The sequence below is a fragment of the Podarcis liolepis genome (genome assembly GCF_965112155.1).
Source record: "Podarcis liolepis genome assembly, chromosome: 7".
In the NCBI taxonomy this organism is placed as follows: domain Eukaryota; kingdom Metazoa; phylum Chordata; class Lepidosauria; order Squamata; family Lacertidae; genus Podarcis; species Podarcis liolepis.
Window position 1 is genome coordinate 84835372 of NC_139561.1, and position 24878 is coordinate 84860249.

General features: G+C 46.7%; 2 protein-coding genes across 8 annotated transcripts in view; both read right to left on the minus strand.

Moving 5' to 3' along the window:
- Nucleotides 1-6923, minus strand: part of CLASRP (CLK4 associating serine/arginine rich protein) — a 28412-nt gene extending 21489 nt beyond the window's left edge. The window contains exons 1-3 of one of the 3 annotated variants that reach the window (XM_083515876.1): nucleotides 6892-6923; nucleotides 2327-2428; nucleotides 1065-1179 (exon numbers count right to left, since the gene is read on the minus strand). In XM_083515876.1, the coding sequence (XP_083372002.1) occupies nucleotides 1065-1163 (99 nt within the window). In that variant the 5' untranslated portion in view covers nucleotides 1164-1179; nucleotides 2327-2428; nucleotides 6892-6923. Of the gene's footprint in view, nucleotides 1-1064; nucleotides 1180-2326; nucleotides 2431-6803; nucleotides 6849-6891 lie in introns of those variants that run through there. The other 2 variants (XM_083515877.1, XR_014528952.1) reach the window with 2 other exon arrangements.
- A 1465-nt stretch (nucleotides 6924-8388) lies between these two features.
- RELB (RELB proto-oncogene, NF-kB subunit) overlaps nucleotides 8389-24878 on the minus strand; it is a 28750-nt gene continuing 12260 nt past the window's right edge. For 4 of the 5 annotated variants that reach the window (XM_083515866.1, XM_083515865.1, XM_083515867.1 and 1 more), the window contains 9 exons: nucleotides 23283-23812; nucleotides 22003-22160; nucleotides 19704-19795; nucleotides 17987-18118; nucleotides 16947-17051; nucleotides 15611-15826; nucleotides 14972-15040; nucleotides 14777-14854; nucleotides 8389-11183 (listed from right to left, as the gene is read on the minus strand). In XM_083515866.1, coding sequence (XP_083371992.1) covers nucleotides 10816-11183; nucleotides 14777-14854; nucleotides 14972-15040; nucleotides 15611-15826; nucleotides 16947-17051; nucleotides 17987-18118; nucleotides 19704-19795; nucleotides 22003-22160; nucleotides 23283-23812 — 1748 coding nt within the window. In that variant the 3' untranslated portion in view covers nucleotides 8389-10815. Of the gene's footprint in view, nucleotides 11184-14776; nucleotides 14855-14971; nucleotides 15041-15610; nucleotides 15827-16946; nucleotides 17052-17986; nucleotides 18119-19703; nucleotides 19796-22002; nucleotides 22161-23282; nucleotides 23813-24444; nucleotides 24457-24878 lie in introns of those variants that run through there. The other variant, XM_083515869.1, reaches the window with a different exon arrangement.

Below are 24878 nucleotides of genomic sequence, written 5' to 3' on the forward strand. Positions count from 1 at the left end.
ATGGTCTATGCTTAGGGGAAGTGGCTTCAAAACTACAACTCCCATCATCCTTGGCCATTTGTCGTGCTTGCTGGGGCTGATGGGAGTTACAGTTATGGTAACATCATCATCATCATCATTTATTTGTACCCCGCCCACCTGACCGGGTTGCCCCAGCCACTCTGGGCAGCTTCCAGCACATATAAAAACATAGTAAAACATTAAACCTTAAAAAGCTTCCCTATACATGGCTGTTTTCAGATTCCTATACAGAGACTCCTCACCTCTCCTTTGCAGGGCTTCAGATGAAGACTTTTGGTTTTGTTTTGTTTTTAATAATATTTTATTAGGTTTTAACAATAAAAAAGTCTAGAAAACACAAAAGGCAAATACAAAACAAATACAAAATACAAAAGCACAAAAATACAAAATACAAAAATACAAACATTAAACACAAAAAAGAAAAAACACATACAAAAAAACAAAATTTCTCTCTTTCTTAATCTCTCCACTTTAAATTAACTTATTTCCCTGACTTCCTCACGTCTCCCATTATTGTATCCCTTTTTAAGTTTAGTTCAGCAAATTCCTGATCTATTAGTTTATCTATTTATTAGTCCCCTTATGCTTTTTTCCTTGTTGCTAGAGCCCCTTCAAATCATTTCAATGTCGTCAACATTCAAAAATTTTACAATATTTCTGCAAATAAGTTTTAAATTTCCTCCAATCTTCTTCCACCGACTCTTCTCCCTGGTCTCGGATTCTGCCAGTCATTTCTGCCATCTCCATATAGTCTATTAGTTGCATCTGCCACAGATGAAGACTTTTGCAGTCCTTCCTGGAGATGGCAGGGACTGAACCTGTGACCTCTGCATATGCTCTATGAGTTCTATGAATTCTTATGAGTCACATCTTAAGAAGAAACCAGATGGTGCCATTCAAGAGCTACTTGCTCCCCATGATTTCCCTTTCCCTTTCTCAAGGATGAGGAGAGAAAGGAGCAGGACAGAGAGAACTCCCTCATTGGGAAGACTGGATGAAAAGGGAGGGTAGCCATGAGCAGAGCAAAAGAGGGAGACACTCACTATCTTTTCGTAATACTCTCTCCGGCGCTCAGCTCGCTTCTTGTAATCAACCATCATCCCCCGGAGCTTGCGCTCATGCTTCCGAGCTTCGTGCCACATCCTGCCCGCCTACAATCTGTTAGAGAGAAAAGGGCAAGAGCAGGAGAGAAGATGACACCAAAACTGCACGAAGCAACATTCTCACACACGTACCCAAGGATCTGTTGCACCCAGAGCAAATGTAATGGTTTGATAACAGCATTAAGAGATCTCATCGTGCATCAAGCACCTGAAAGCAGCAGGGAGAAAAGCGGCAGCTCCCAAAAATTGTGTCGGGACATGCTAGTGTGACATAAGAAATACAGTAAAATAAATTGAAGCCTCCTGTGAAGCCATATAAGCCAACCAACTAATAATAATAATAATAATAATAATAATAATAATAATAATAATAATAATAATTTATTTATACCCCGCCCATCTGGCTGAGCTTCCCCAGCCACTCTGGGCAGCTTCCAACAGAACACTAAAATACAATAACCCTTTAAACATTAAAAGCTTCCCTAAACAGGGCTGCCTTCAGATGTCTTCTAAAAGTTTTGTAGTTATTTTTCTCTTTGACATCTGGTGGGAGGGCGTTTCACAGGGCGGGCGCCACTACCGAGAAGGCCCTCTGCCTGGTTCCCTGTAACTTGGCTTCTCGCAGTGAGGGAACCACCAGAAGGCCCTCGGAGCTGGACCTCAGTGTCCGGGCAGAACGATGGAGGTGGAGACGCTCCTTCAGGTATACTGGGCCGAGGCCGTTCAGGGCTTTAAAGGTCAGCACCAACACTTCGAGTTGTGCTTGGAAACGTACCGGGAGCCAGTGTAGGTCTTTCAAGACAGGTGTTATATGGTCTCAGCGGCCACCAAGAGAGGAGGCTGCCCATTATGTTGCTTAGACAAGTTACTACTCTGGTCTTGCCTCCTTCCAAGCAGCCTCAGGTGGGGGCAACTAATACTGGCATCTCTGCGCATCATTAGTGGATTCAACCCTCCCCAATGGAGAGGTGTGGCAGAATCAGCCAACCTCAGAGAACAATGCCTGCTTCACCTTGTGCAAATGATTTCTCTAAGTTTGCCTCCTTCAGATGGGGAGAAGTTGGATAGTAGAAGCACACTCTGAAAAGAAAACCTGTGCAGGTATAAGAACGAATTGGATAGCTGGGAAGAGTTGAAAGTCAAGGGAGCTTTGACAAATTGCACTGCAGCTGGAAGTCCTGACATGCAAAGCCAATACTCACTCAGAGCAGGAACTTGAGAAATGTCAAAATGGATGCTCTTCTTTTCACTAATCACAGCCCATGAAGAGACTGAAGACACTCTGTGTATCCAGGAGGAGTATCCTAGATAATTGTGAAGTCAGAATGCATGGCGTCATTAACAAGGCTTGTATTGACTGCCCACGAAGGTGATCAATTTGTGAGGCAAAATAACCTTCTGTCTCCTGGGTCCTTCCTTGTGTAAAGAGAGTTTCCCTCACTCCCAAAATAAATCAGCACTGTCAAATTTTAATCAGCAAGGATGAAAAGTTAGTGACATACTGCTTTATTTTTAATAGGTTGTTTTAGTTCTGGTCCAGTACTACAATAGTGAACAAAAATATTGTTAGAAGAGGGCCATTTTTAACATGAGTGGCAGCTTTTTAGAAAAAAAAATCTAGCACATTAATATCTGAAGGTGAAATTTCTATACGGAAACCTGTATGATATGCAAAAATATTTAATCAAATAAGCTGCTAAGAAGCAGATCATCTATCAGGTTGACATCTCCAGGAAAATCGCTGGCGTATTAGCCACTCCTACGTTACAAAATATGTGCATCCTTTTACCCAAGTGGGGACCCTACATGCAGAAAAATGCTATGCATAAACCCATCCTCATCTGTGTATTCTTTTTACAAGCATACGGATTCGCTAAACATTTCCAAACCACCATGAAATCTAGAAACATTGCTTGTTTCTAATTTAAAACTGGACACCAAATGCAAGTCACTTGGACAGGGCGTCCAAACCCCTGGAGCAGCCTTCTCAATGTGGTGACTTTCAGATATCTGAGATTGCAAATCCCAAAGGGTTGGGAAGGCTACTGCAGAGCCCATGGATGGTCCTGAACCATTCCTCTCCGTGGAACACATACTTCTCATGTGGACTTAAATATTTCTGTATGCCAACGTATTTGAGTGATGCTCTTCTCTTGTTAAAAAATAAATAAAATCCAGTCTTCCTTCAAAAGGAAAAAAGCCAAGGAGTTACAGACACCAAAAATATAATCTACAGAGCTCCCATCTTCAAAATATTCCGTAGTGTCTCAGCTAGTAGCCTAGTCAGCAACTAGTTCATCTCTTTCAGAAAGGGGAGTAGCAAATTCCTACCTCAAACTCTCTCCCAATGGTTCACTCCAGTCCTATTACTATACTCCTCTTTACTGTACTCCTGAGTGATCGGGAGGCAAAGTAGAACAAGGAGGGTCAAGATGTGGTCCCATGGACCTCCAGTTGCCATTCCGTATTCCAAGAGCATTGCAAAGCTATTCTATTCAGGCTGCAGTCACCAAAACTCAAAGCACAGGGAATCAGGGCTGTTTTTCAAGACAAAAAGCAGAACACACTTCCCATCTTTCTGCACTTCCCAACTTGTGGATAGGAGAGGTTCACTCTGCCTCACTTTTTTGGGACACTGTTATTTTGGACTTTTGAAATCAGCTCAGTAGGTGAAGGAGAAGGTGCTCTCAAACAATTAAAAAGCCACCTGGCTACCTGCAAAGAGGGCACATGTACGTAAAAGCACACACTCGGCATTCAGCAGAGGCACGAGTGCCTTTTGAATTCTGCTGACAAACTGAAACAGCTTTTGAATGCAAGCTGCAGCCCATCACCATTCAGACTCACCTGAAAAAAAGAGAAACCTCATTCACCACAGACCTCTGAAAGTCCTAGCCCTACCATGACGCTTTTAGGCAACTGAGCCGTTGCTTGAACAATAAAGAATCTTGTGGCACCTTAGAGACCAACACTTTTATTAAAGCATAAGCTTTCCTGGGTCAGAGTCCACATCATGGCAAGCACCTGATCTAATGAACTCTAGCCCATGAAAGCTAATGCCACAACACCTGCAAGTCTTTTACATTTCTAACAGATCTCATTGCTTCTGCTGCAACAGATTAAACCATGGCTACCTCTCTGGAAGCTGAGCCACAGCTTGCCATTTTCAGAGGAGTCTTATCTCTATGTACTCCTTAAAAAAGCTGAAAAGACAGAAAGGGAGCAATAGGTCCCATTCAGGAAAGCGAAATAAGCCTTAACTTATGAACTAGAGTCAAAACAGCCACAGTGAAGGATGTGGGATGAAAAGAACTCTCAGGAAAACAGTGATTCTGGAATAGTTAGCAAGTTAGCAGAAGCATAATTAAATTAAAAATCAGCATTACACAATAATATGATGCTAACACACTTGGTGGGAAGAAAGATGAAAAGACAACCACATAAAAATAAAATATGATACTGTGGCACAAACCTGGCAAACAGCACACCTAGGATTATTCCACATACTATGTAACATTATGAACAATATTCTAAGGCAGACTATCTATAGATAAAGAACTTCGATATTGTATTCTCAGCTATACATATAACTAGGTACACCTTTGGGTGTGGCTGCTGAAAATTTCAGCAACATCTCCTTGATTTTTTACTATTTATTATAGATTTGTTGCTTAATACCAAAATGTCCTTCAGCAATTTGCAAAACAGGGTTGGTGCCAATGTTAGCCATACTCAGAGTAGAACCACTGAAATTAATGGATATGACTAACTTAGGTCCATTAGTGGTCTACTCCAAGTAGAATTTAGATGAATACAACCCGCAATTTCTTATTTCTTTTTTAAATCAACATCAAGTTTTAACAGTAACACCACAGGAACCCCTCCCCCCAAAAAACAAGAGTTAAGAGACAGCAGTGAGCATTTTTGTCATAATTCCTCAATAGCCTGGAAAAAGAGATACATCTTAATCCACTGTAACATCCCTACTGACTCTGTTCTATTCTATCAGTCACCCAGCAGCAGCCATTCCATGGGGCTGCAGAGCAGAGGAATCAAAACAAAGTAATGCTGTCCTGTCACCTCTGCAGACACCAGCTGCAGCTGGCTCTTCTCCCCAACTGTCGCCCACCAAGTGACAGGCCCCAACTGAACTATTTCCACCCCAGCCAGAAACAATCTCTTTAAGAACTGGCTCCTGAGGTAGCTTTCTTTTCTTTCCCCCTTTCCCATTCCCCTCCCCTCTTTTCCTTGTGCATCATTCCTTTTGTAACATTGTGAGCCTGAGAAAAGACAGAATCTTACAACTGGATCCTGAAAAGCTCCTTTTTTGGCAAAAAACAATTAATGCTCCATGGCAGGAATGCTCTCTGAAACTAGGGAAAATCCAGAGGTGCTTAAAAACGTGCTGTTGGGGGTGGAAGGCAGAAGAAAAGTAAATCCCGAAAGATGTCTTTTTAAAAAATTGTGCCAGCCCTCAATATGTTTTTATATCTCCCCCTCCTCCCTAAATGGCCCTTTATCTGACTCTTAAAATTATATTTTGGCTCCCGAGAACTGGGTATCTTATTCTCTGTTGTGGAAAGGGGGAAACTGAAATACTCCACCCCAATAATTCCCACATACGTATCGATTATATACACACACACACACACACACACACATATATATATATATACATATACACACACACACCCCTCTGTATGTGTATACAGCGGTACCTCAGGCTAAGAACTTAATTCATTCTGTAGGTCCGTTCTTAACCTGAAACTGTTCTTAACCTGAGGTACCACTTTAGCTAATGGGGCCTCCCACTGCTGCTGCTGCGCTGCCGCCACACAATTTCTGTTCTCATCTTGAAGCAAAGTTCTTAACCCAAGGTACTATTTCTGGGTTAGCGGAGTCTGTAACCTGAAGCGTCTGTAACCCGAGGTACAACTGTTTATATATATATATATAGATATAGATATTAATATAAATATATATAATCAATATGTGGGAATTACTGGGGTGAAGTAATATAGTAGAAAGGGGAAGAATGAGATAGTCCACCCCAATAATTCCCATATATGGATTATAGTATATATTACTAATATATGAATATACAGTGGTACCTCAGGTTACATACGCTTCAGGTTACAGACTCCGCTAACCCAGAAATAGTGCTTCAGGTTAAGAACTTTGCTTCAGGATGAGAACAGAAATCAGGCTCCAGTGGCGCAGCAGCAACAGGAGGCCCTATTAGCTAAAGTGGTGCTTCAGGTTAAGAACAGTTTCAGGTTAAGAACGGACCTCCGGAACGAATTAAGTACTTAACCCGAGGTACCACTGTATACTACTAATATATTAATTAACGTATTAATAGATTATGAGAGAGGGAGCAGGGCTGACGTGTCAAAACAGCGCCCCCCTCCCAGCAACCACGCATTAATGTTATGTTAATACACCTATCTATGTAATATCAAGATGTCTCTCTATCTTACATCCTCTTTTCCTGAGGCCAAAGGGGCTCCCACAGGACAGCGCCCTCCCTCAGGCTGCTTCTCCCTCCTCCCCACAAGCGAATAGGCCCCATTCACCTGAGAGCGAGAGAGAGAGCAGGGCTCCCCTGTCAAAACAGCCCCCTCAGCCACCAGCCCCGGCCAGCTCGCGGATTAGAGGACAGGAGAGGCCATTCCTCACCCGCCCCAAAAGTCGCAGCTCCCACACCGGAACCGGAAGTACCCCAGGGCCATAGAGCGTTGGGAACGCGAGGGGACAGAGCGCATACCTTCCTGGCCGAAGCCCCCATTCGTCCGGAGTGAGTCGCGTGACCGGTGGCGGCGCCGGCCAATCACAGCGCTCCTCAGCCCTCCCGCCTTCCGTTACCTGCGAACATCCCCCTCTGCTGGTCAGTAGGTGGGAATGCAGCGCAAGGAAGCGCCCGCGCAAGCGCAGGAGGAGGGGAAAAGCTCTGTTGGGGTCTTAAAACGGATCCCCATCCCATAATCCACAAACATGCATTGGGAAAAGGCAGGAAGGGGCGGAAAGCCCCTGAAGGGCAGCGCAAGAAGTTAAGAGCCCTGCTGGATCAACCAATGGCCTCATCTGGTCCTAGAATCCTAGTTGGAAGGGGCACCCAAAGGTCATCCAGTCCAACCCGCTGCAATGCAAGAGTATGCAGGTGGCCCCGTCTATGGGGATCTTGGTGCTGCCAGCACCACGCTCTAACCAACTGAGCCAACGGCATTCTGCTCCCACAATGGCCACCAGGGTGTCTGTGGGAAAAATCCTCAAGCAGGAGGAACCGAGGGCAAGAGCACTCTCCCCTCCTGTTGTTTCCAGCAACTGGGATTTGGAAATATTGCTGCCTCCAACAGTGGAGGTACAGCACAGCCCGCCCCCCCGCCCCCCGGCTAGTAGCCATTGATAGCCTTCTCCTCTATGAATTTGTCTAATCTTTGTTTGAAACCATCCAAGCTGGTATCCCTCATTCCCAAGAGGGGTTAGGTTGGCTCCAACTATGTTGGAGGCCAAGATCTACCTGCTCAGACAAGCCTGTGGAAAATAAGGTGCAGACGGTGCTGATCACTAGGCTCCTATTGAGGTAAATTATATTTAAATTGCTGTTTTCAGATCTGCATTGCCATTGTTGTTTTTAACCAGTTTTGTTTTTATTATTCTGTATTTTACAACTGATGTTTTTAAACTTTTGTAAAAACCGCCTTGAAGCCCAACTTGGGAGAAAGGCGGGATATAAATATATTAAATAAACAGGATACCTGGAAATTCCACCTTGAGCTCCATAATTGAAGAAAGGCGAGATACAATTATCAGAATATAAATTTTTAAAAAAGGATAATTCTAGGCCCAAGGGGTGGGGTTGACCTGTCCTTCAAAAGTGCCAGGGCTGAAATAAACTTGCCCTTGGAAGACACCTTCTTTGACTCACTATCTCTGCTCCCTAACTGCCAAAAAGTGTGAAGCAGCTTTTCCAGATGACTTGCTTACTGAATACTCACCTGGGTTTGTCTCCGGGGAGGCTAGAAAACAGTTGTGTCAGAGCAAGCGTTATCCTACGCTGTCAACTGTGTTTCACTCTCACTTTCCTTATGGCAAAAAGTCCAGTCCTCTGGGGAAGTAGGCTTGCTGTGCAAGAGCTCCACCTCAGCTTTAACTGCACAACCCAAACTTGCTGATATGGAACTGAATCCCACCCGAAAAGGGCAAGTCTGCAAGCATCCAGCGTTGTTGGAAGTTAGCAACTGACAAGGAAACAAGCCCCGTACACAATCCGAAGCAGTGCCTGTTTTATTAATACTTCACATCTTTCCAGGGCTCAGCCTTGGCGCAGAAAACAGGTTATAGGGCTAAAATTAAGCCAGTAATAATGCATACATTTGAAAGGTAAGCCCAGAGAAGGTACAGTACTTCGTTTAAAAGGACCCATCCAACATTACCACCATCCCAAGATGTATAAATTATTCTCCCTGCCTGGTTACAGATTCTGTGACAGCTTTTGAAGATTTATTTTCCTTGAAATGCTTTTTTAAAGAGTGATTATGTGACCATGGGGTTGGAAATCAAGTGGTTGTGTTTTATTCTTATTATAACAACATCAAAATCCTTTCAGCTACTTCAACCTTTAACCTCAGGCAACATTTGATTTTAAAGCTACAGAAGCAGGAAGAAACCTGAAGAAGGGAGAATGTGACAAAAACCATTTGCCAGTACTGAGGGGGTGGCGATGTCTTCTAAATTCAGAATGGTGCCTAGGGACAGTTTCATTGTCGAATGCCAAAAAGGAGAAAAAGGCAGGGGGAAGCTACCTATGGTGCTATCCTCTTTCTAGGGATCTATTTGGTTTCCAAGGATGAGCTTTTTTAGAAAGGTCACATCCCTTTTGCTGGTAGCTGCTAAGGACCTGCAGTGTCAAGGTCACCTTGGGTTGTATCCAAGGTCAGTTGCATTCAGAGAAGACCAGGGCTTTTTTTCAGTCGAAACTCACCAGAACTCAGTTCTGGCACCTCTCAGGAAGGCACCATTGTCATTCTAAGAGAACGAGGGAGGTGTTCCAGCCCCTCTTTTTCTAGAAAAATAGCACTGGAGAAGACCCACTTAAATTAATACACTTGACTAACTTAGGCCTATTGATTTCCAGTCGGTCTACTCTGTCTAGGATTTAGTTACAATGCAACCCGTTAGGAAAAACACACCGTGGTTTTCTGGTTCCAAATGTGAAAAATTTACACTCAGGACGCAAGAGTCAAGTCAAGGCCTATAATACTCGCTCCTTAACACATGTGTTGTTGTTTTTCTGTCATCACAACACCAGCCTTTTTCTCCCCTCCCCTCCATTAAATCTGGATTTCCCCTTTGCAGGGAAAACCCAAAGAAGTTAAACAGAAAAACAAAAATGGTTGCCAACGACCTGTTTGCGATATCTCAGTGACCCATTCAAAGCATTAAGTCCTTGTTTGGAAGCACCCTAAATTTCTAGGCCCTAAGGCTGGACAGATAGGCTTGACAAGTGCTTGGGGAATACCTTAAGAAACCTTTAACAACCATGAAAGAGCTCAGCAAGATTCTGGCTGGCCAGTCGGCAGGGGTACGAGGATCTGCAGCTACAAGAAACATTCTGAAATGCACAACAATGTTAGGTGCGCACCAATTTTTTTACTGTGAGCAAATTTCCTCCTCAGCTCTACAAAACCCCTGCATGGACATTTAAAAAAGATTTTGATGTACCACCTAGCACTTCCATGCTAGTGACATGTTGTAGCCTATACAGGGGGAAGAGAAGCACAGCGTCCCACAAGATAATATCCTGGCTTGTAATGCTGTCTGTTTTCTCTGGACCTAGCCGCATCAGACAGCCTCAAGTGCACTGTTTAAAAGTGGTGCAAGCTTTCAGCCCCAACAGGCTTGCTTCGCACAGAGAAGATGAGAGGGAGAGTTTGTAATTCTGCATTAGAGAATAAGTACATTCATTGCATGTGGGCAGCCACACATTCAATCCTTGGCACCTCTAGATAGGTATCTGCAGCAGCTAGAGAGAAAAACCAGGAGTGTCACTGTTAGGGCAACACCAGGTGGACCAACAGCTACGTCTTATGACTTCATAAATGTATTGAAAGACATGTCCTTGTGGAATATACCGCTACGTATCTATGTTAGATCAGCTCCTGAGCTACTCCAAAACACAAGGCCGCCCATTAGCTATTGCAGTGTGCGTGGATTTGCAAAAAAGAATCCGAAGTAAAAAATGTTCCACAACAGATCGGCATAAATCTTCAAGCAGAGGAAAAGGCCTTAGGGGTACACCCATGAAACTAACAAGACAACATTTGCTAGTCTGACGTTTTTGCCCTAGCAGAACAAGTCAGTGTTGTTGACCCGATTTTACAGATGGGGAAAACTGAGGAAGAGAAACTAGGAAGCCAAATGCAGGGGGCTAACACTGAGGGCACCCCCCCCCCCCCGCAATTCTGTCATTAGTGCAATCTTCCTTCCTTCCATTCATGCCATGTCTTCTCTCCCTAAGGGAAGCCTGTCACGGATCCCTGATCGAGATCAATGTAATTTTCCCCTCTTCAGTTTGCCAGTAGGGGAAACATCCCCGTTTGCCTTGCCCAGGGATCTCTCTGCTACCAGTAAGATTCAAAATGGGGAGCGAAGCCCCTTCCCTCCCAGGCCACGGTGGGCCCACGCTCCTTCACAAGGTTGCAGCGCTGTCTGTTGACTTGAGCTTGGTCTCCATCTCCAGTCGTGCTTCGGCTTCCTTGTACTGGCTGGGGAACATACTGCTCCCCACCAAACTGGCCGTGCCCTCTGGGTCACAATCCACAGGGAACGGAAAGGGGGCCGAGATGCCAGAGTGGATGGAATAAGCATCCAGCAGGAACTCCTGTTCTGCGGAATCTGGGAAGTCCATAGCAGCTGGCAGCAGGATATCGCTCAAGGTGGGGCCGTTGTAGGAAGAGAAGTCTTGGCCCAGGTTGTACTCCTCAAACAGGTCCGGCACGGTGATACGGTCCAAGTTGCTCAGGCTATTCCTGTCTTCCGAACCGGTCAAGGAGCCATCTGCAACCAGAACAAGGACATCAACGCTACTCGAGGGCATCTGAGAACAGTCACAGACCCCCTCCACAAAACATGACATAGATCAGGGGTCAGCAAACTTTTTTCAGCAGGGGGCCGGTCCGCTGTCCCTCAGACCTTGTGGGGGGCTGGACTATATTTTTTTTGGGGGGGGGGGAATAATGAACGAATTCCTATGCCCCACAAATAACCCAGAGATGCATTTTAAATAAAAGCACACCTTCTACTCATGTAAAAACACGCTGATTCCCAGACCATCTGCAGGCCAGATTGAGAAGACAATTGGCGAGATCCGGCCCCCAGGTCTTAGTTTGCTTACCCATGATAATAAATAATAATAATAATAATAATAATAATAATAATAATAATAATAATAATAATATTTATACCCCACCCTTCCCGGCAAAGACCGGGCTCAGGGTGGCTAACATCCAATATAAAACAGGATTAAAATACAACATTAAAATATTAAAATACAGCCTCATTAAATGGAAACTCAAAAAACTTTTTGGGGGATGAAAACTTCAAGTCTTCAGCATGGCTAACTTTCCAAACTGGTCCTACACGGGCCAGAAAAAGCCAGGGAAGTCCCCAAATACGTTCCATCACAGGAGGGGAAAGGAAAAAGAAGAGGGGGAGGGAATCAAATTGATTCCAAGCCGAAGGCCAGGCGGAACAACTCTGTCTTGCATAGAATCTTCCTGCTTAGCAAACCCTGTTAAGTACAGCGATTCAATTTACTGAAATTGGGGAATGCTTAAATGCATCACTGTGTGCTTAATTCTGGAATGTTCCCCAGTAACTCCCGTGTCACATGAGAGGCATCTTATTACATTCTCCGCCTTATTTTCTGCGCGACCGACTTGGCTGCATCTCTGTGAACACTGAAGGAGAGACCCGTGTTAGATAACTCTTCTCTAAACACAATAAAGGCGAGAGGCTTGCTAATGTGTGAATGTATGTGACAGAAAGAAGTACAGAAGTTGATGTTCTCCCAAAGAAGCAGTAAGGAGAAGTCTGCTGGAAGGAGAAAATGGAAGCCTCTTAGAAAGAACTGCATGGCTTAGCTTGAGAGCAAACACCGGAAAGGAAGAAAGAAACACAGTTTGTTTGACTGTTTGAGGAAGAAGCTGCAATCTTCAACTAAGAAAAACTACAGTGGTGCCCCGCAAGACGAATGCCCCGCAAGACGGAAAACTCGCTAGACGAAAGAGTTTTCCATTTTGGAGGTGCTTCGCAAAACGAATCTCCTATGGGCTTGCTTCCCAAGATGAAAATGTCTTGCGAGTTCCTGCGGGTTTTTTTTCCGTTTCCCCCCCTTTTTCTAAGCCGCTAAGCCGCTTATCAGCTGATCTGATAAGCCGCTAAAAGCTGCTAATAGCGCTAATCCGTCAATGGGCTTGCTTCGCAAGACGAAAAAACCGCTAGACGAAGAGAATCACAGAACGGATTCTTTTCGTCTTGCGAGGCACCACTGTATTCTTCTTTAGCTATATGCTCTGCAATTAAAAGCTTTTGTGTATTTTAACAAGTGGACACTGTTTAATTTAAAGGAAAGAGTCAGTATTGCACATGATTTGGCTTCCTAGCTGCAATTTAGCTACTCTGCCAACAAACCCTCTCCTTGGTTTAGCACAGTTTTTAAAGCACTTTGCAGGGACGGAGATTCCAGAATAGCCAACTCAAGTGACTTTTCCCCAAGGTAACAATAGCTATCGGAAATAAGAAGAAATCTTCTGGATCCCCTCCTGCCATTTGCAGCTGTAGGAGGTGAGGACAGGTGACCCCACCTAAGCCCGAAGTCACCCCCCCCCCCAACCAGGCCTCAAAACTGTCCAAAATTCCTTTTGTCTTCTAAAAATCCACAGCTACAGCTTTTCTGTGGATTCTCACAAGATGCTGGTACATAGGCAAAATGTTATTTTTTTATCAGTACAAGAAGGCTTCAAAAGGCTAATGAATAGACTCTGTCAATGCCAAGAATACTCAGGCCTGAGAACTGAATCTTATCTCATTCAGTTGCAACATCTTGGACATACTGAACCACCAGGGCTCCTCGACCCACCCCCCTTTGGCTTCTCATTCCCCCTTTCCTGGGAAAGGGTGCCAAGAGTCCACAATAGTCCCAAGACAGCTTTCTGTTCATGCTCAGAGGAACTCATGGGCAGGACTCTTGAAGAAGGAGGAGAAAGGGGAGGGAACGGGAATGAGAATAATAATAATAATAAATAATAATAATAAATTTTATTTATATCCCGCCCTCCCCAGCCGAAGCCGGGCTCAGGGCGGCTAACAACACTAAAATAGTGCAACATTCTAAAAACATATATACTCTGTGCACATGACTGTGAACCCGTGCGTGCTTTTCGTGAGTTATCACACTTGCTCCTTCTACCAGTTCATGGATGGTAGAAATAAAGCTTTTTCTCTGAAACTACCCTATTTTTCATTCTATAGGACGCACATTTCCCCCTCCAAAAATTAAGGGGAAATGTGTGTGCGTCCTATAGAGCGAATGCAGGCTGCGCCGCTAAGCCCAAAGCCAGAACAGGAAGACGGAGCACTGCGGAGCGCTCCGTCTCGCTGCTCTAGCTTGGGGACGGTGCCTTCACCCCGCTGTCCTGCAGAAGCTAGCAAGGCTGTTCCCAAGCCAGAACAGCAAGACGGAGGGCTCCGGCTCGCTGCTCTAGCTTGGGGATTGCTGCGCGCAAACCTCTGCGGGGCAGCGGGGTGCCTTCACCCCACTGTCCTGCAGAAGCTAGCAAGGCTGTTCCCAAGCCAAAACAGTGAGACGGAGGGCTTCGTCTCGCTGCTCTAGCTTGGGGACGGCTGCGCACAAACCTCTGCAGGGCAGCGGGGTGCCTTCACCCCGCTGTCCTGCAGAAGCTAGCAAGGCTGTTCCCAAGCCAAAACAGTGAGACGGAGGGCTCCATCTCGCTGCTCTAGCTTGGGGACGGCTGCGCGCAAACCTCTGTAGGGCAGCGGGGCGCTGCGCTCCAAAGGCTTCAGGGATCTTTGAAGCTGGCGGTGGGGGAAAGCAGCGCTTCCCCCCCCCCACCAGCCCCACCAGCTCTGGTGAATGTACCTTGAACGCACCTTGTTTTAGAGGGGGAGAACAAGAAAAAAAATTTTCCTGTTCTCCCCCTCCTATGGTCCGGTGCGTCCTATGGTCCGGTGCGTCCAATGGAGCGAAAAATACGGTATTCCTTGAGTGTCTGTTGACTCCCACTTCCCTTTTCCCGGGCGCAATATTTTTCCCACCCGAGGGCAAAGCCTCATAAGGCTACACAGCAACTGGTATTCAGAAGCATGCTACTTCTGACAGTGGAAGGAAAGCTGTCAGAGGCCTAGATTTTGCTTCATTTTTACACCAGCTGACCACAACAGTGGCTTTGCCCGCAAACTGTGTTCCCGAAACATTATGGAAAGCCTGTGGTGTGTGTTTGGGGAGAGGGGTTGGTGGTACCACCGCTGTGCCCTCTTCGATAATTTTCTGTACTACTGCATAATAATCAGTTTAGAACTCAGTAGGCTCCAAACAGAGGCAGGCTTCGGCCTAGCCTAGCTGGACTGACCTGCGGACGGAGTCAAGTTGAAATGGTCCATGTACCCTGGCTTCTTTCTCTTCTTTTTGGCTTCGATCCCGTGAGGGTCTGGTGAAACAAAAGGCAAAAGGGAAGTTGGACAAAACCGTCCACGGTGTGCGGATTCTGGAAAACATATCCGTGACCCCTTGGGCAGCAAACCGAGTTGCTGCCAAGTATACAAACCTGGGCCAGAGAGCTCCTCTAGGACATCAGGCATGCCTTGCTTCCTTTTTTTGTTCACCCGGTAAGTGTCTGCAGAAAGATTGATCCAAAGGTTTGGCAAAGAAGTACATTTTCATTTTATTTTTCGCATTTTAAAGGTAAAGGTAAAGGGACCCCTGACCATTAGGTCCAGTCGTGACCAACTCTGGGGTTGCGGCGCTCATCTCGCTCTATTGGCCGAGGGAGCTGGCGTACAGCTTCTGGGTTATGTGGCCAGCATGACTAAGCTGCTTCTGGTGAACCAGAGGAGCGCACGGAAACGCTGTTTACCTTCCCACCGGAGCGGTACCTATTTATCTACTTGCACTTTGATGTGCTTTGGAACTGCTAGGTTGGCAGGAGCAGGGACTGAGCAACGGGAGCTCACCCTGTCGCGGGGATTCAAACCGCCGACCTTCTGATCGGCAAGTCCTAGGCTCTGTGGTTTAACCCACGGCACCCCCCCCCCGTCCCCTCAATCTCTGGTATCTCTGGCTAAAAGGAAAAGGTATAAAGTGAAAGGGAAGGCGCACTTTGTCCAAGACCCTGCCAGCCAGTGTTAAGCTAGATGGATGAACCGCCTGACTTGGTACCAGACAATTTCTCATGCTCCCATCATACCGTTGTCCTTTGGCAGGTAGGTGAAGTTGAAGGGGTCGCTGGAGACGCTGTCCGTCAAACGGCGGAGGTATACCTCCACCTCCACCGGCTCCACAATGTCAAGGTGCTGGTACGGTGGCGTCTTGAAGACGATGGCAATCTGCCGGTGAACATCGGCTTGGGAAAAGTCAGCTTTCCCCTCCCACTTGTCCCTTCGAAAGATGATGGAGATGTCTTCTGCAAGGACGACAGAGGCAAGGAGGTCCTTTTAGATAAGGTCTTCCCCTCCAGGAAGTCTGATTATTGTCTGCCCAAGAAACTACTCTATTCTGAACTTAAAAATGGAAAGCATAATGCTGGTGGCCAACAAAAGAGGTTCAAAGACTCTCTCAAAGCTAATCTAAAAAAAATGTAGTATAAACACCGACAATTGGGAAACACTGGCCTGTGAGCGCTCCAATTAGAGAACAGCTTTTAACGAAGGTGTCATGGGCTTTGAAGATGCTCAAACTCAGGATGAAAAGGAGAAATGTGCTAAGAGGAAGGCACACTTGGCAAACCCTCACCGTGATCAACTCCCAGCCAGAAACCTATGTCCCCATTGGAAGGATGTGCAGATCCAGAATCGACCTCCACAGTCACTTACGGACTCACTGTTAAGATTGTGTTCATGGAAGACAATCTTACTCGGCTACGAGGGGTTGCCAAAGAAAGAAGATGAGCTCTGCCTCCTCTTAAGAATGGAAGCTGAACCCATCACACTTCTCTGTCTTCCTCACGGTTGTGTTGAACCAAAGCTGAAATGTTCCAGAAGGCCTTCAAGCACCATCTTTGGTAGTCAAGATAACTCCAGAATAATTGGCAAATGTTGCAAGAATGAGCTCATATATGTTTATATTCACTTGTGGTAGTCGGCTGGCTTGATGCTACGCTTATCTGTAGACCTTGAGAAGCTTTGGCTAACTGCCACCTATGGCCTCACCGGCCAGGTGTTCTAGGAGGTCCTGGGTAAACTGACATATGCTGGTTAGTGCATAAAGGATGTATATACATTTGCTTGGGGGTGCATAAGTCATGACAACCTCTCACTGTTGCAGTGTCTGTCCTGAATCTGTAAAGGCAGTGAGACTCTAGACTCTGTGCTGTAAGTTTACACCTTTCTTTAATAAAGCACTAGAATGGGCCATTCCGGCATTTTTGAAATCCCTCTTTGGGATTCCTGCATCAACCACTTTCACAGGCCTGCGGTTGGGACCTGCAGTTCAGAACAGCAGGCACCCAATCAAACCAGCTCAGCAAGACTGATGTGTTGGGGAATGAGACCCATGAAAGATCCCTGGGGGTTCTTTTCACTTACCTTTCTGGACTTTATCACACAGCAAATAGAGCTCCTCTCCACCCGTACAGCTGCCATACTCCTTATTCATCCGGTAGATCTTCAGCTCTGACGTGTTTGTGGATTCTGCACGTACCCAAACCCACAGCGTTAGAATCTGACCCTGCTTCCCATAACCACATGTGTTTTCTTTTCTGCTCCATGTGTCTGCAAGGGACCTTCTCCAGAGAAAGCCCAGATCATGCACATAGCAAGGGGTGCATGGGAGGAACATTCCCTTAAAGGGCGATCATCCAAAGCTAAGATACAAAGCCCATTCCGATGTCAGGGCTTAGTCCTTGGAAAAGTAATTTCACAGGGCCTGCGGAGTCCAGCTTTGACCAGGACACGGATTTGAAAGCTGAAGTGTCGTGGGTTAAGGAGCTGTACTGGGTTCTTGGTCCTGAGGCTGATGATCAGATCCCTGAACCTGAGGCCGGAAGGCAGGCAGGCAGGCAGGCAGCTGCTGAACCATCCTACAACATCAGGGCCTATATACCTGGAGACAGAAAGCTCACAGGCACCTTCCCCCCACCCCAAGCCCAAGAAACCGCCTCCCACTTTACTTCAATCAATGGCACAGGAGACCAATGGAGTACAGACAAAGTGTCCAGCGCCCTTTGACAGACTCCAGTTCTCCACAAGGAAACTGAGCCCAGTCGAGGTGGAGGCTGTTGTTGATTTCCAACCCTTACTGGAGCAAGTTTCTCACTAGGAGCTCTCCATGGTCCTGAAGCAACCAGCTTGCCGTACCCCAAGGCTTCTCCCCAGATCAGAATATAACGCTTCTGATCATGTGCAGTGTGTCATTCCCTCCTATCCACTAATTACAATCCATTTTCTGGGTTTTGTAGGGTCTCAATCCTAGAAAAAGCACTGGATTGGCTGGATTCCTAACACCATGTCTCTGCTCCCCCCTCCCCCGGTGTTTGTTTACTTGCCCTTGTTATTTTCCTTTGTAACCACGGCTAGAAATAACCACTTGCCCACTTCACCACCTTCCAATACTCCCCATTGCTTACTCTTGTCAAAGATGGGTTCTGAAAGAACAGGGCTGAGGTGCCGCGTCTTCCCTGTGCGATCTTGGTATGAGACTTGAAAACAAATCCTGACCACGTTCATGTCAACCTCCTGGTGATTTTTTAATGAGCCAGCTATACAGAGAGAGAAGGAGAGAGAGAAAGTGAGGAACAGAAAGAGCAAACCAAGCTCAGAATAGACGCATTTGTTGTATATGAGCAGAAACAGGGGCTTTTCAGTGGTGGCTCCCTATTTGCGGAAAGCTCTCCTCGGAAAGGCTCGTCTGGCGCCACCATTACATAGCTTTAGGCACCAGTAGGGCTGCCATACGTCCAGGCTTTCCTTGATACGTCTGGAAATTGGGCAGCGAAATGGCGCCCAAGCAGATTTTTTTGCTGAATTGGCAAAATGCCTGGGAAAACCCAGACATATGTCAAGGAGGGTTGTTATTTTTTTATTTAAAAACTGCTTTAAAAATCAAAGAATAGCCCAAAAATGTTTTGTTTCTTGGGAGATTTTTTGAAGCTAAAAAACAAAAAGCTCAATAACTTTGTCCTGATTTTCACTTTGGGGAATATATGGCAACCCTGAGTACCAGGCAAAAACATTTCTTTTTCGCCAGCCCTTTGGCTCTCAATTATCTGTGGCCATTTTGAGTGGGTGGGATGTTTTAATCCCATCTTTTAAAGCTAGGATTGTCTTTTACCTGTTTTTCATTCATGCCAGTTTAAATGTACGTGTTGGTTTGTATAAATAAGTCCCCAATAAATTTAATAAATAAGACTTATAGCAGTACTAGTAGCAATAATAAGTAAGTGTTAGGGGTGGTTGGACCACAGATTAAAACTATGTCTCCCTCCACTCCTATTAGGTATCATAGCACTGGTTCTTGGTGAAAACAACAACCCCATAACTCTTTTCCAAGCCCTCTTTAAGAGAGGGGCAGAGCTGGGGGGGGCAGATGATGGGCGTTGTAGTCCAAAACATCTGCAGCACAGGTCACAGCAACCAAAATGGCCACCATGCTCTTGCGATAAAAAACAACAGGAAGATGGCGTCCTGGATTTTGGCTTCAAGGTGTTGGCTTCAGGAGGGCCACAGGCTCCCCAGTTTTTCCTTGATGGGCTGCCCAACTCACAAAGGCCTCTGGCCCATAGCTGTCAACTTTCGGATTTGAAAATACAGTGGTGCCTCGCAAGACGAAAAGAATCCGTTCTGTGATTCTCTTCGTCTAGCGGGCCCATTGACGGATTAGCGGATTAGTGCTATTAGCGGCTTTTAGCGGCTTATCTGCTTATCGGATCAGCTGATAAGCGGCTTAGCAGCTGAGAAAAAGGGGGGGGAAGGAAAAAAAACCCGCAGGAACTCACAAGGCATTGTCGTCTTGAGAAGCAAGCCCATAGGAAATTCGTTTTGCGAAGCACCTCCAAAACGGAAAACTCTTTCGTCTAGCGAGTTTTCCGTCTTGCGAGGCATTCGTCTTGCGGGGCACCACTGTAAGGGATCAGCAGCCTCACCTGTCCCAGGGACAGTCTACGGGATATCTAACAATCCGGGATAGCAGCGGGAAACGGCGCTGGAATAAGGGAATTTCCCACAAAAAAAGGGAAGATTGACAGCTATGCTCTGGCCACCAAATTTTGGTTCTAGTCCTGCAGGAGCTACTATGACCAACCCAGCCTCTCAAGGCGGCCTATGAGAGCGCCCACCCCGCTTTACCTTTGAAAGGATCGATCCCAAGTTGCAGCTTTTTCTCTATGGATTCCTCTATGTCCTTCTTCTTCACGCACTGGATCCCAAGGTTGTTAAAACTGCAAAGTGATCAGAGGAGAGTTTGGGGTTCAGGAAACCGGAAGGCTGGCAGCAAAGGAGGCCTTTTGCTTCTAAGCCGCGTTAAACCACATTGGTCTATTTCTCCATCTAGATCAATGTTGTCTGCAATTCTCAGCATCTTGCTCTTTTTCAGTCCTGACCAGAGACAGCAGGGATCAAGAGCGTACTCGCTAGGATTTTAAATTGCATTTTCACCTGCATTTTAAATTGGGGTTTCTTTCCTATTATGTTTTTACTGTAATTTTACTGGTGTTAGCCGCCCTGAGCCCAGCTCTGGCCAGAGAGGGTGGGGTATAAAGAAAATTTATTATTATTATTATTATTATTATTATTATTATTATTATTAACTTTAAAAGATTTTGAGCACAGGCCAATAGGCATAAAAAAGGTAAAGGGGCCCCTGACCATTAGGTCCAGTCATGACCGACTCTGGATTTGCGGCACTCATCTCGCTACGGAAACGGCCAATAGGCATACGTTTGTACAAAATTTACATGTGCTGTTTCGTATGCACAGCTGCAGATTTTGAATGCAAATGCCACGGAAAGCAAACCAAGCTATTTCTCATCCAAAGAACTCAAAGAAGCCATTCATTCAACTGGCACCCTTTGTACCCTGCCCCAGATCACTCCAATGAAGTTCCTCTTAAAATTCATTTGCTGTCCAATTCTTTTCCCAACAGACCCTGCTTGAAATCAGTTGGATTCCCCTTCAATTACTCCCAGATCATCTCATTTATTATTATTTTTAAAACACACTTACTCAAAAGTTATAATACAGCTTTGTCCACTGTCGTCATATGTAATATTTGTAATATCTCAAAATGGTAATTCCAATCCTCAATCCCTCATCACCATCATCTCTAAATATGGTTATCTTAAATTAATTTATCCCCCTAAAATAAGTCAGGTTGTGCATGCACACACAATACAGTGTGGTGTAGCAGAAAAAAATATTAATGCTATTCTAGGCTGCATCAACAAATTATAGAGTCCAGATCAAGGGAAGCAATAGTCCCGCTCTAGTCTGTCTTGGTCAAACCACACCTGCAGTCCTGTGTCCAGTTCTGGGCACCACAATTTAAGAAGGATACTGACAAACTGGAAGATGTGCAGAGGAAGGCAACCAAGATGGAAACCAAGCCTTATGAGGAATGGTTGAGGGAGTTAGGTATGTTTAGCCTGGAAAAGAGGAAACTGGGAGGAGATATGAGAGCCAACTTCAAATAGTCCAAGGGCTGGCACACAGAAGATGCAGCAAACTTGTTTTCTCTTGCTCTGGAAGCTAGGACCTGAACCAATGGCTTCAAGTTACAAGAAAGGAGATTCCAACTGAATATTGGGAAGAACTTTCTGAAGGTAAGAGCTGTTTGAAAGGGCAACAGACTCCCTTCGTGGACTCTCCTTCCTTGGGAGGTGTTTAAGCAAATGTTGGCTCTGTCAGGGATGCTTTAGTTGAGATTCCGGCATTGTAGGGGCTTGGACCAAATCTACAATTCCATAATCCTAATACAATATCCCCTGCTTAAGTTAGGCCCTATTGGCATAATACACTTAAAGCAGTATCATACCACATTAAATAGCCATGGCTTTCCCCAAAAGAATACTGGGAGCCGTGTTTTGTTTAGGGTGCTGATAGTCGTCACAGTTTTGAATTATGGTGCTGGAGGAGACTCTTGAGAGTCCCATGGACTGCAAGTAGATCAAACCTCTCCATTCTGAAGGAAATCAGCCCTGAGTGCTCACTGGAAGGACAGATCCTGAAGCTGAGGCTCCAGTACTTTGGCCACCTCATGAGAAGAGAAGACTCCCTGGGACAGACCCTGATGTTGGGAAAGATGGAGGGCACAAGGAGAAGGGGACGACAGAGGATGAGATGGCTGGATAGTGTTCTCGAAGCCACAAACATGAGTTTGACCAAACTGTGGGAGGCAGTGGAAGACAGGAATGCCTGGCGTGCTCTGGCCCAGGGGGTCACGAAGAGTCGGACACGACTAAACAACAACAGTTGTCACAGAGCTGCAATTGCCAGAGCGCTTTAACTATCAACCTCTCTCCCCAGGGAACTCTGGGAACTATAGCTATGTGAGAAGGAACAGGGCTCCCCTAACAACTCTCAGCACCTTTAACAGACCCCACAGCAAACACAGTGCTGCAGCAATGCAAGCAACGCAAGACGTTCTTACCTGTGCTTGGGGTTGGCTCGGGGCTTCAGCGTTACTTCACAGAGACCATTGTTGCAATCTTTCCCCACCAGGCTGTGAGGGTGGATCCGGTGAGGCCAATCCTTCCACACCAAGCACGCTGTCACCTTCGCTTCTGGGATGCCTGCAAAGTTCTGCAGCTGGAGAAACAAACAGAGGAGGAGGAGGCCTTCTTCTGAGGGCCACCACCCAGGAGCCCACGAACTGCTATTGGCTGAGCTGCCCCTACGGCACCTTCCCAAAGGGCAAGACTTTCATGGGTTCTGTGCAGTTCTTCACACAGCTTTCACCAACCTGTTGGCCTTAACACGGCCTTTCTCAACCTCGGGTCGCCAGATGTTGTTGGACTACAACACCCATCGTCCATGACCACTGGATCCTGTGAGCTAAGGACGATGGGACTTGTAGTCCAAAACATCTGCAGCACAGCCGGTTGGCAAAGGCGATCTTTTAAATAACGACTGACCGCAATCTGGGCTTTGATGAAACACACTGTTGTGGCAGGCCCCTAGCTGGCTCCAGCCCACCGGCCAGCAGCCGGTCGAACTCTGGTCCTCGGTTCGGCATCAATCTGCGATTCAGAGCTTCAGAAGCCTTTCAGAAGCTGAGCACGCAAGCCAGCAGAGATAAACTCTTCGCGACGGAAGGGCAGGCAGAGGCACATGTAAAGCATATTTAAAGGTAAAGGTAAAGGGACCCCTGACCATTAGGTCCAGTCGTGACCGACCCTGGGATTGCGCACTCATCTCGCTCTATAGGCCGAGCGAGCCGGCGTTTGTCCGCAGACAGCTTCCGGGTCATGTGGCCAGCATGACTAAGCCGCTTCTGGCGAACCAGAGCAGCGCACGGAAACGCCGTTTACCTTCCCGCTGGAGCAGTACCTATTTATCTACTTGCACTTTGACATGCTTTCGAACTGCTAGGTGGGCAGGAGCAGGGACCGAGCAACAGGAGCTCACCCCGTCGCGGGGATTTGAACCGCCGACCTTCTGATCGGCAAGTCCTAGGCTCTGTGGTTTAACCCACAGCGCCACCCGCGTCCCTAAAGCATATTCACAAGCAGTTTATTCAGCATAGATCAGGTCAAAGAAAACATGCCTGCTCTCCTTCATGTCCAAGCAGGAAGCATAAGGCAAAAACTACACACAAACGGAAGTTCCCAGCAAGCTGTGCTGGAATGTAAACAGACTCGAGACATACAACAGCTCCACACATCTGTTTAGGTGGAACAGAACCTCAATATCCTAACACACACCACTCACCTCAATGGTCGGTAGAGTTTTGTTGGTCTCGGTGCTGAATTCGCCCAAGATGCTTCCAGCCGACCTGCCTTCGCACTGGTAACGGAAACGCATGCCCCTTTGCTTGGGCTGCTCCGTGATCACCAGCCTGGGCGGCTCCTGGACGACGTCGTCCAACTGCTCTCGGGACATCCCTGGGCGCAGGGAAGAGGGGAGAGGGGGCCACGAGTCATCAGAGCATCGGCTACTAGGCAGCAACGGCAGGGACGTCCCCCTTGGAACCAGCTGGGGCCTTAGCGTCAAGTTGTTAAGGTTCTGCGAGAGCTGGGAAGGAGATGGGTCTCGCAGCGCGCAAGAGGCTGAGAAGGAGGAGCCGTAGGGCCGCACCAGGCTCATGCCCATCGGCTCAGCTGGTCTCGGCATTCCGGCTGGTGATGCTAAGTTGGAGCGTTTGGGGATCAGCTCGGCTGGCCCGTTAAGCGAGACCCTGGGGGGAAGCGAGACAGCATCTACCTCGAAGCCATCTTCCTTAATCAGTTCATCAATGATTGCTGAAAGGCAGAATGAGAGCAGGGAGAGGTTAAGTTCCAGCTTCCGTTCAAAGCGTTGATATTCACGTTTAAACCTCTGGATGGCCTTGGACTTTACGCATCTCAAGAAATCCCCTTTCCCATAGGAACCACAAGCGCTGCAATCGTCAGCAAGGCTTCTCTTTGAAAGAGCTGGGCATGTGTGGCCTGGAAAAGAGGAGACTGAGAGGAGATGTGATAGCCACCTTCAAATATCTCAAAGGCTGTCATGTGGAAGATGAAGAAAGCTTGTTTTCTCCTGCTCTGGAGGGTAGGACTCGAACCAATGCTGATGGCGCCGCCACTGCGACCAGCTACGGCGACGATTCTCAGGAGAAAACCAGGAGGAGGACAGGTCAGAGGAGTTCCAAGGGAACAGTGGGGCAGTGAGGCCCGTAGTGCAGGAGGGGCCAGCAGGGGAGGCAGAATCAGTAAATACAGAGAGAACCCGCGAGGCCGAAAGGACACCGGAACCAGAACCACGACTGAGCGAGCCAGTTGCGCCAGACCAAACGGCCCCATTGCAGCCAGCATCCTCAGAACACGAGCCAGAACACAAACCCCTGACCAGGGAACACCCCAGGCCGCAACGCACACGTAGGCCGCCGGCGTACCTTGAGGACTATGAATGCGACCTCCCAGGCAGCACTGGAACTTAGAGGGGAGGGGTGTTATGTACTGAGTTGAATAGGATCCAAAATGCAGCAGTCTGATTGGTCCTAGAACAACAGGATTCAGAATGCAGCAGTCTGATTGGTCCTAGAACAATACATAACAAATGCCTTCAAGCTACAAGAAAGGAGATTACGACTAAACATCAGAAAAAAACTTTCTGACTGTTGTGTACTGAGCTTGGATCCTAGAACAATAGGCAAGTAGGATCCTAGAATGCAACAACTGATTGGCTTGCAGGAAAAGACCAATCAGGCTCCAGGAGGAAGTTAATCAGCCTATTAGGCTGGTGGGATCATAGAATGTAACAACTGATTGGCCTGCAGGAAAAGACCAATCAGTCTCCAGGAGGGAAGCAGAATCAGCCAATCAGACG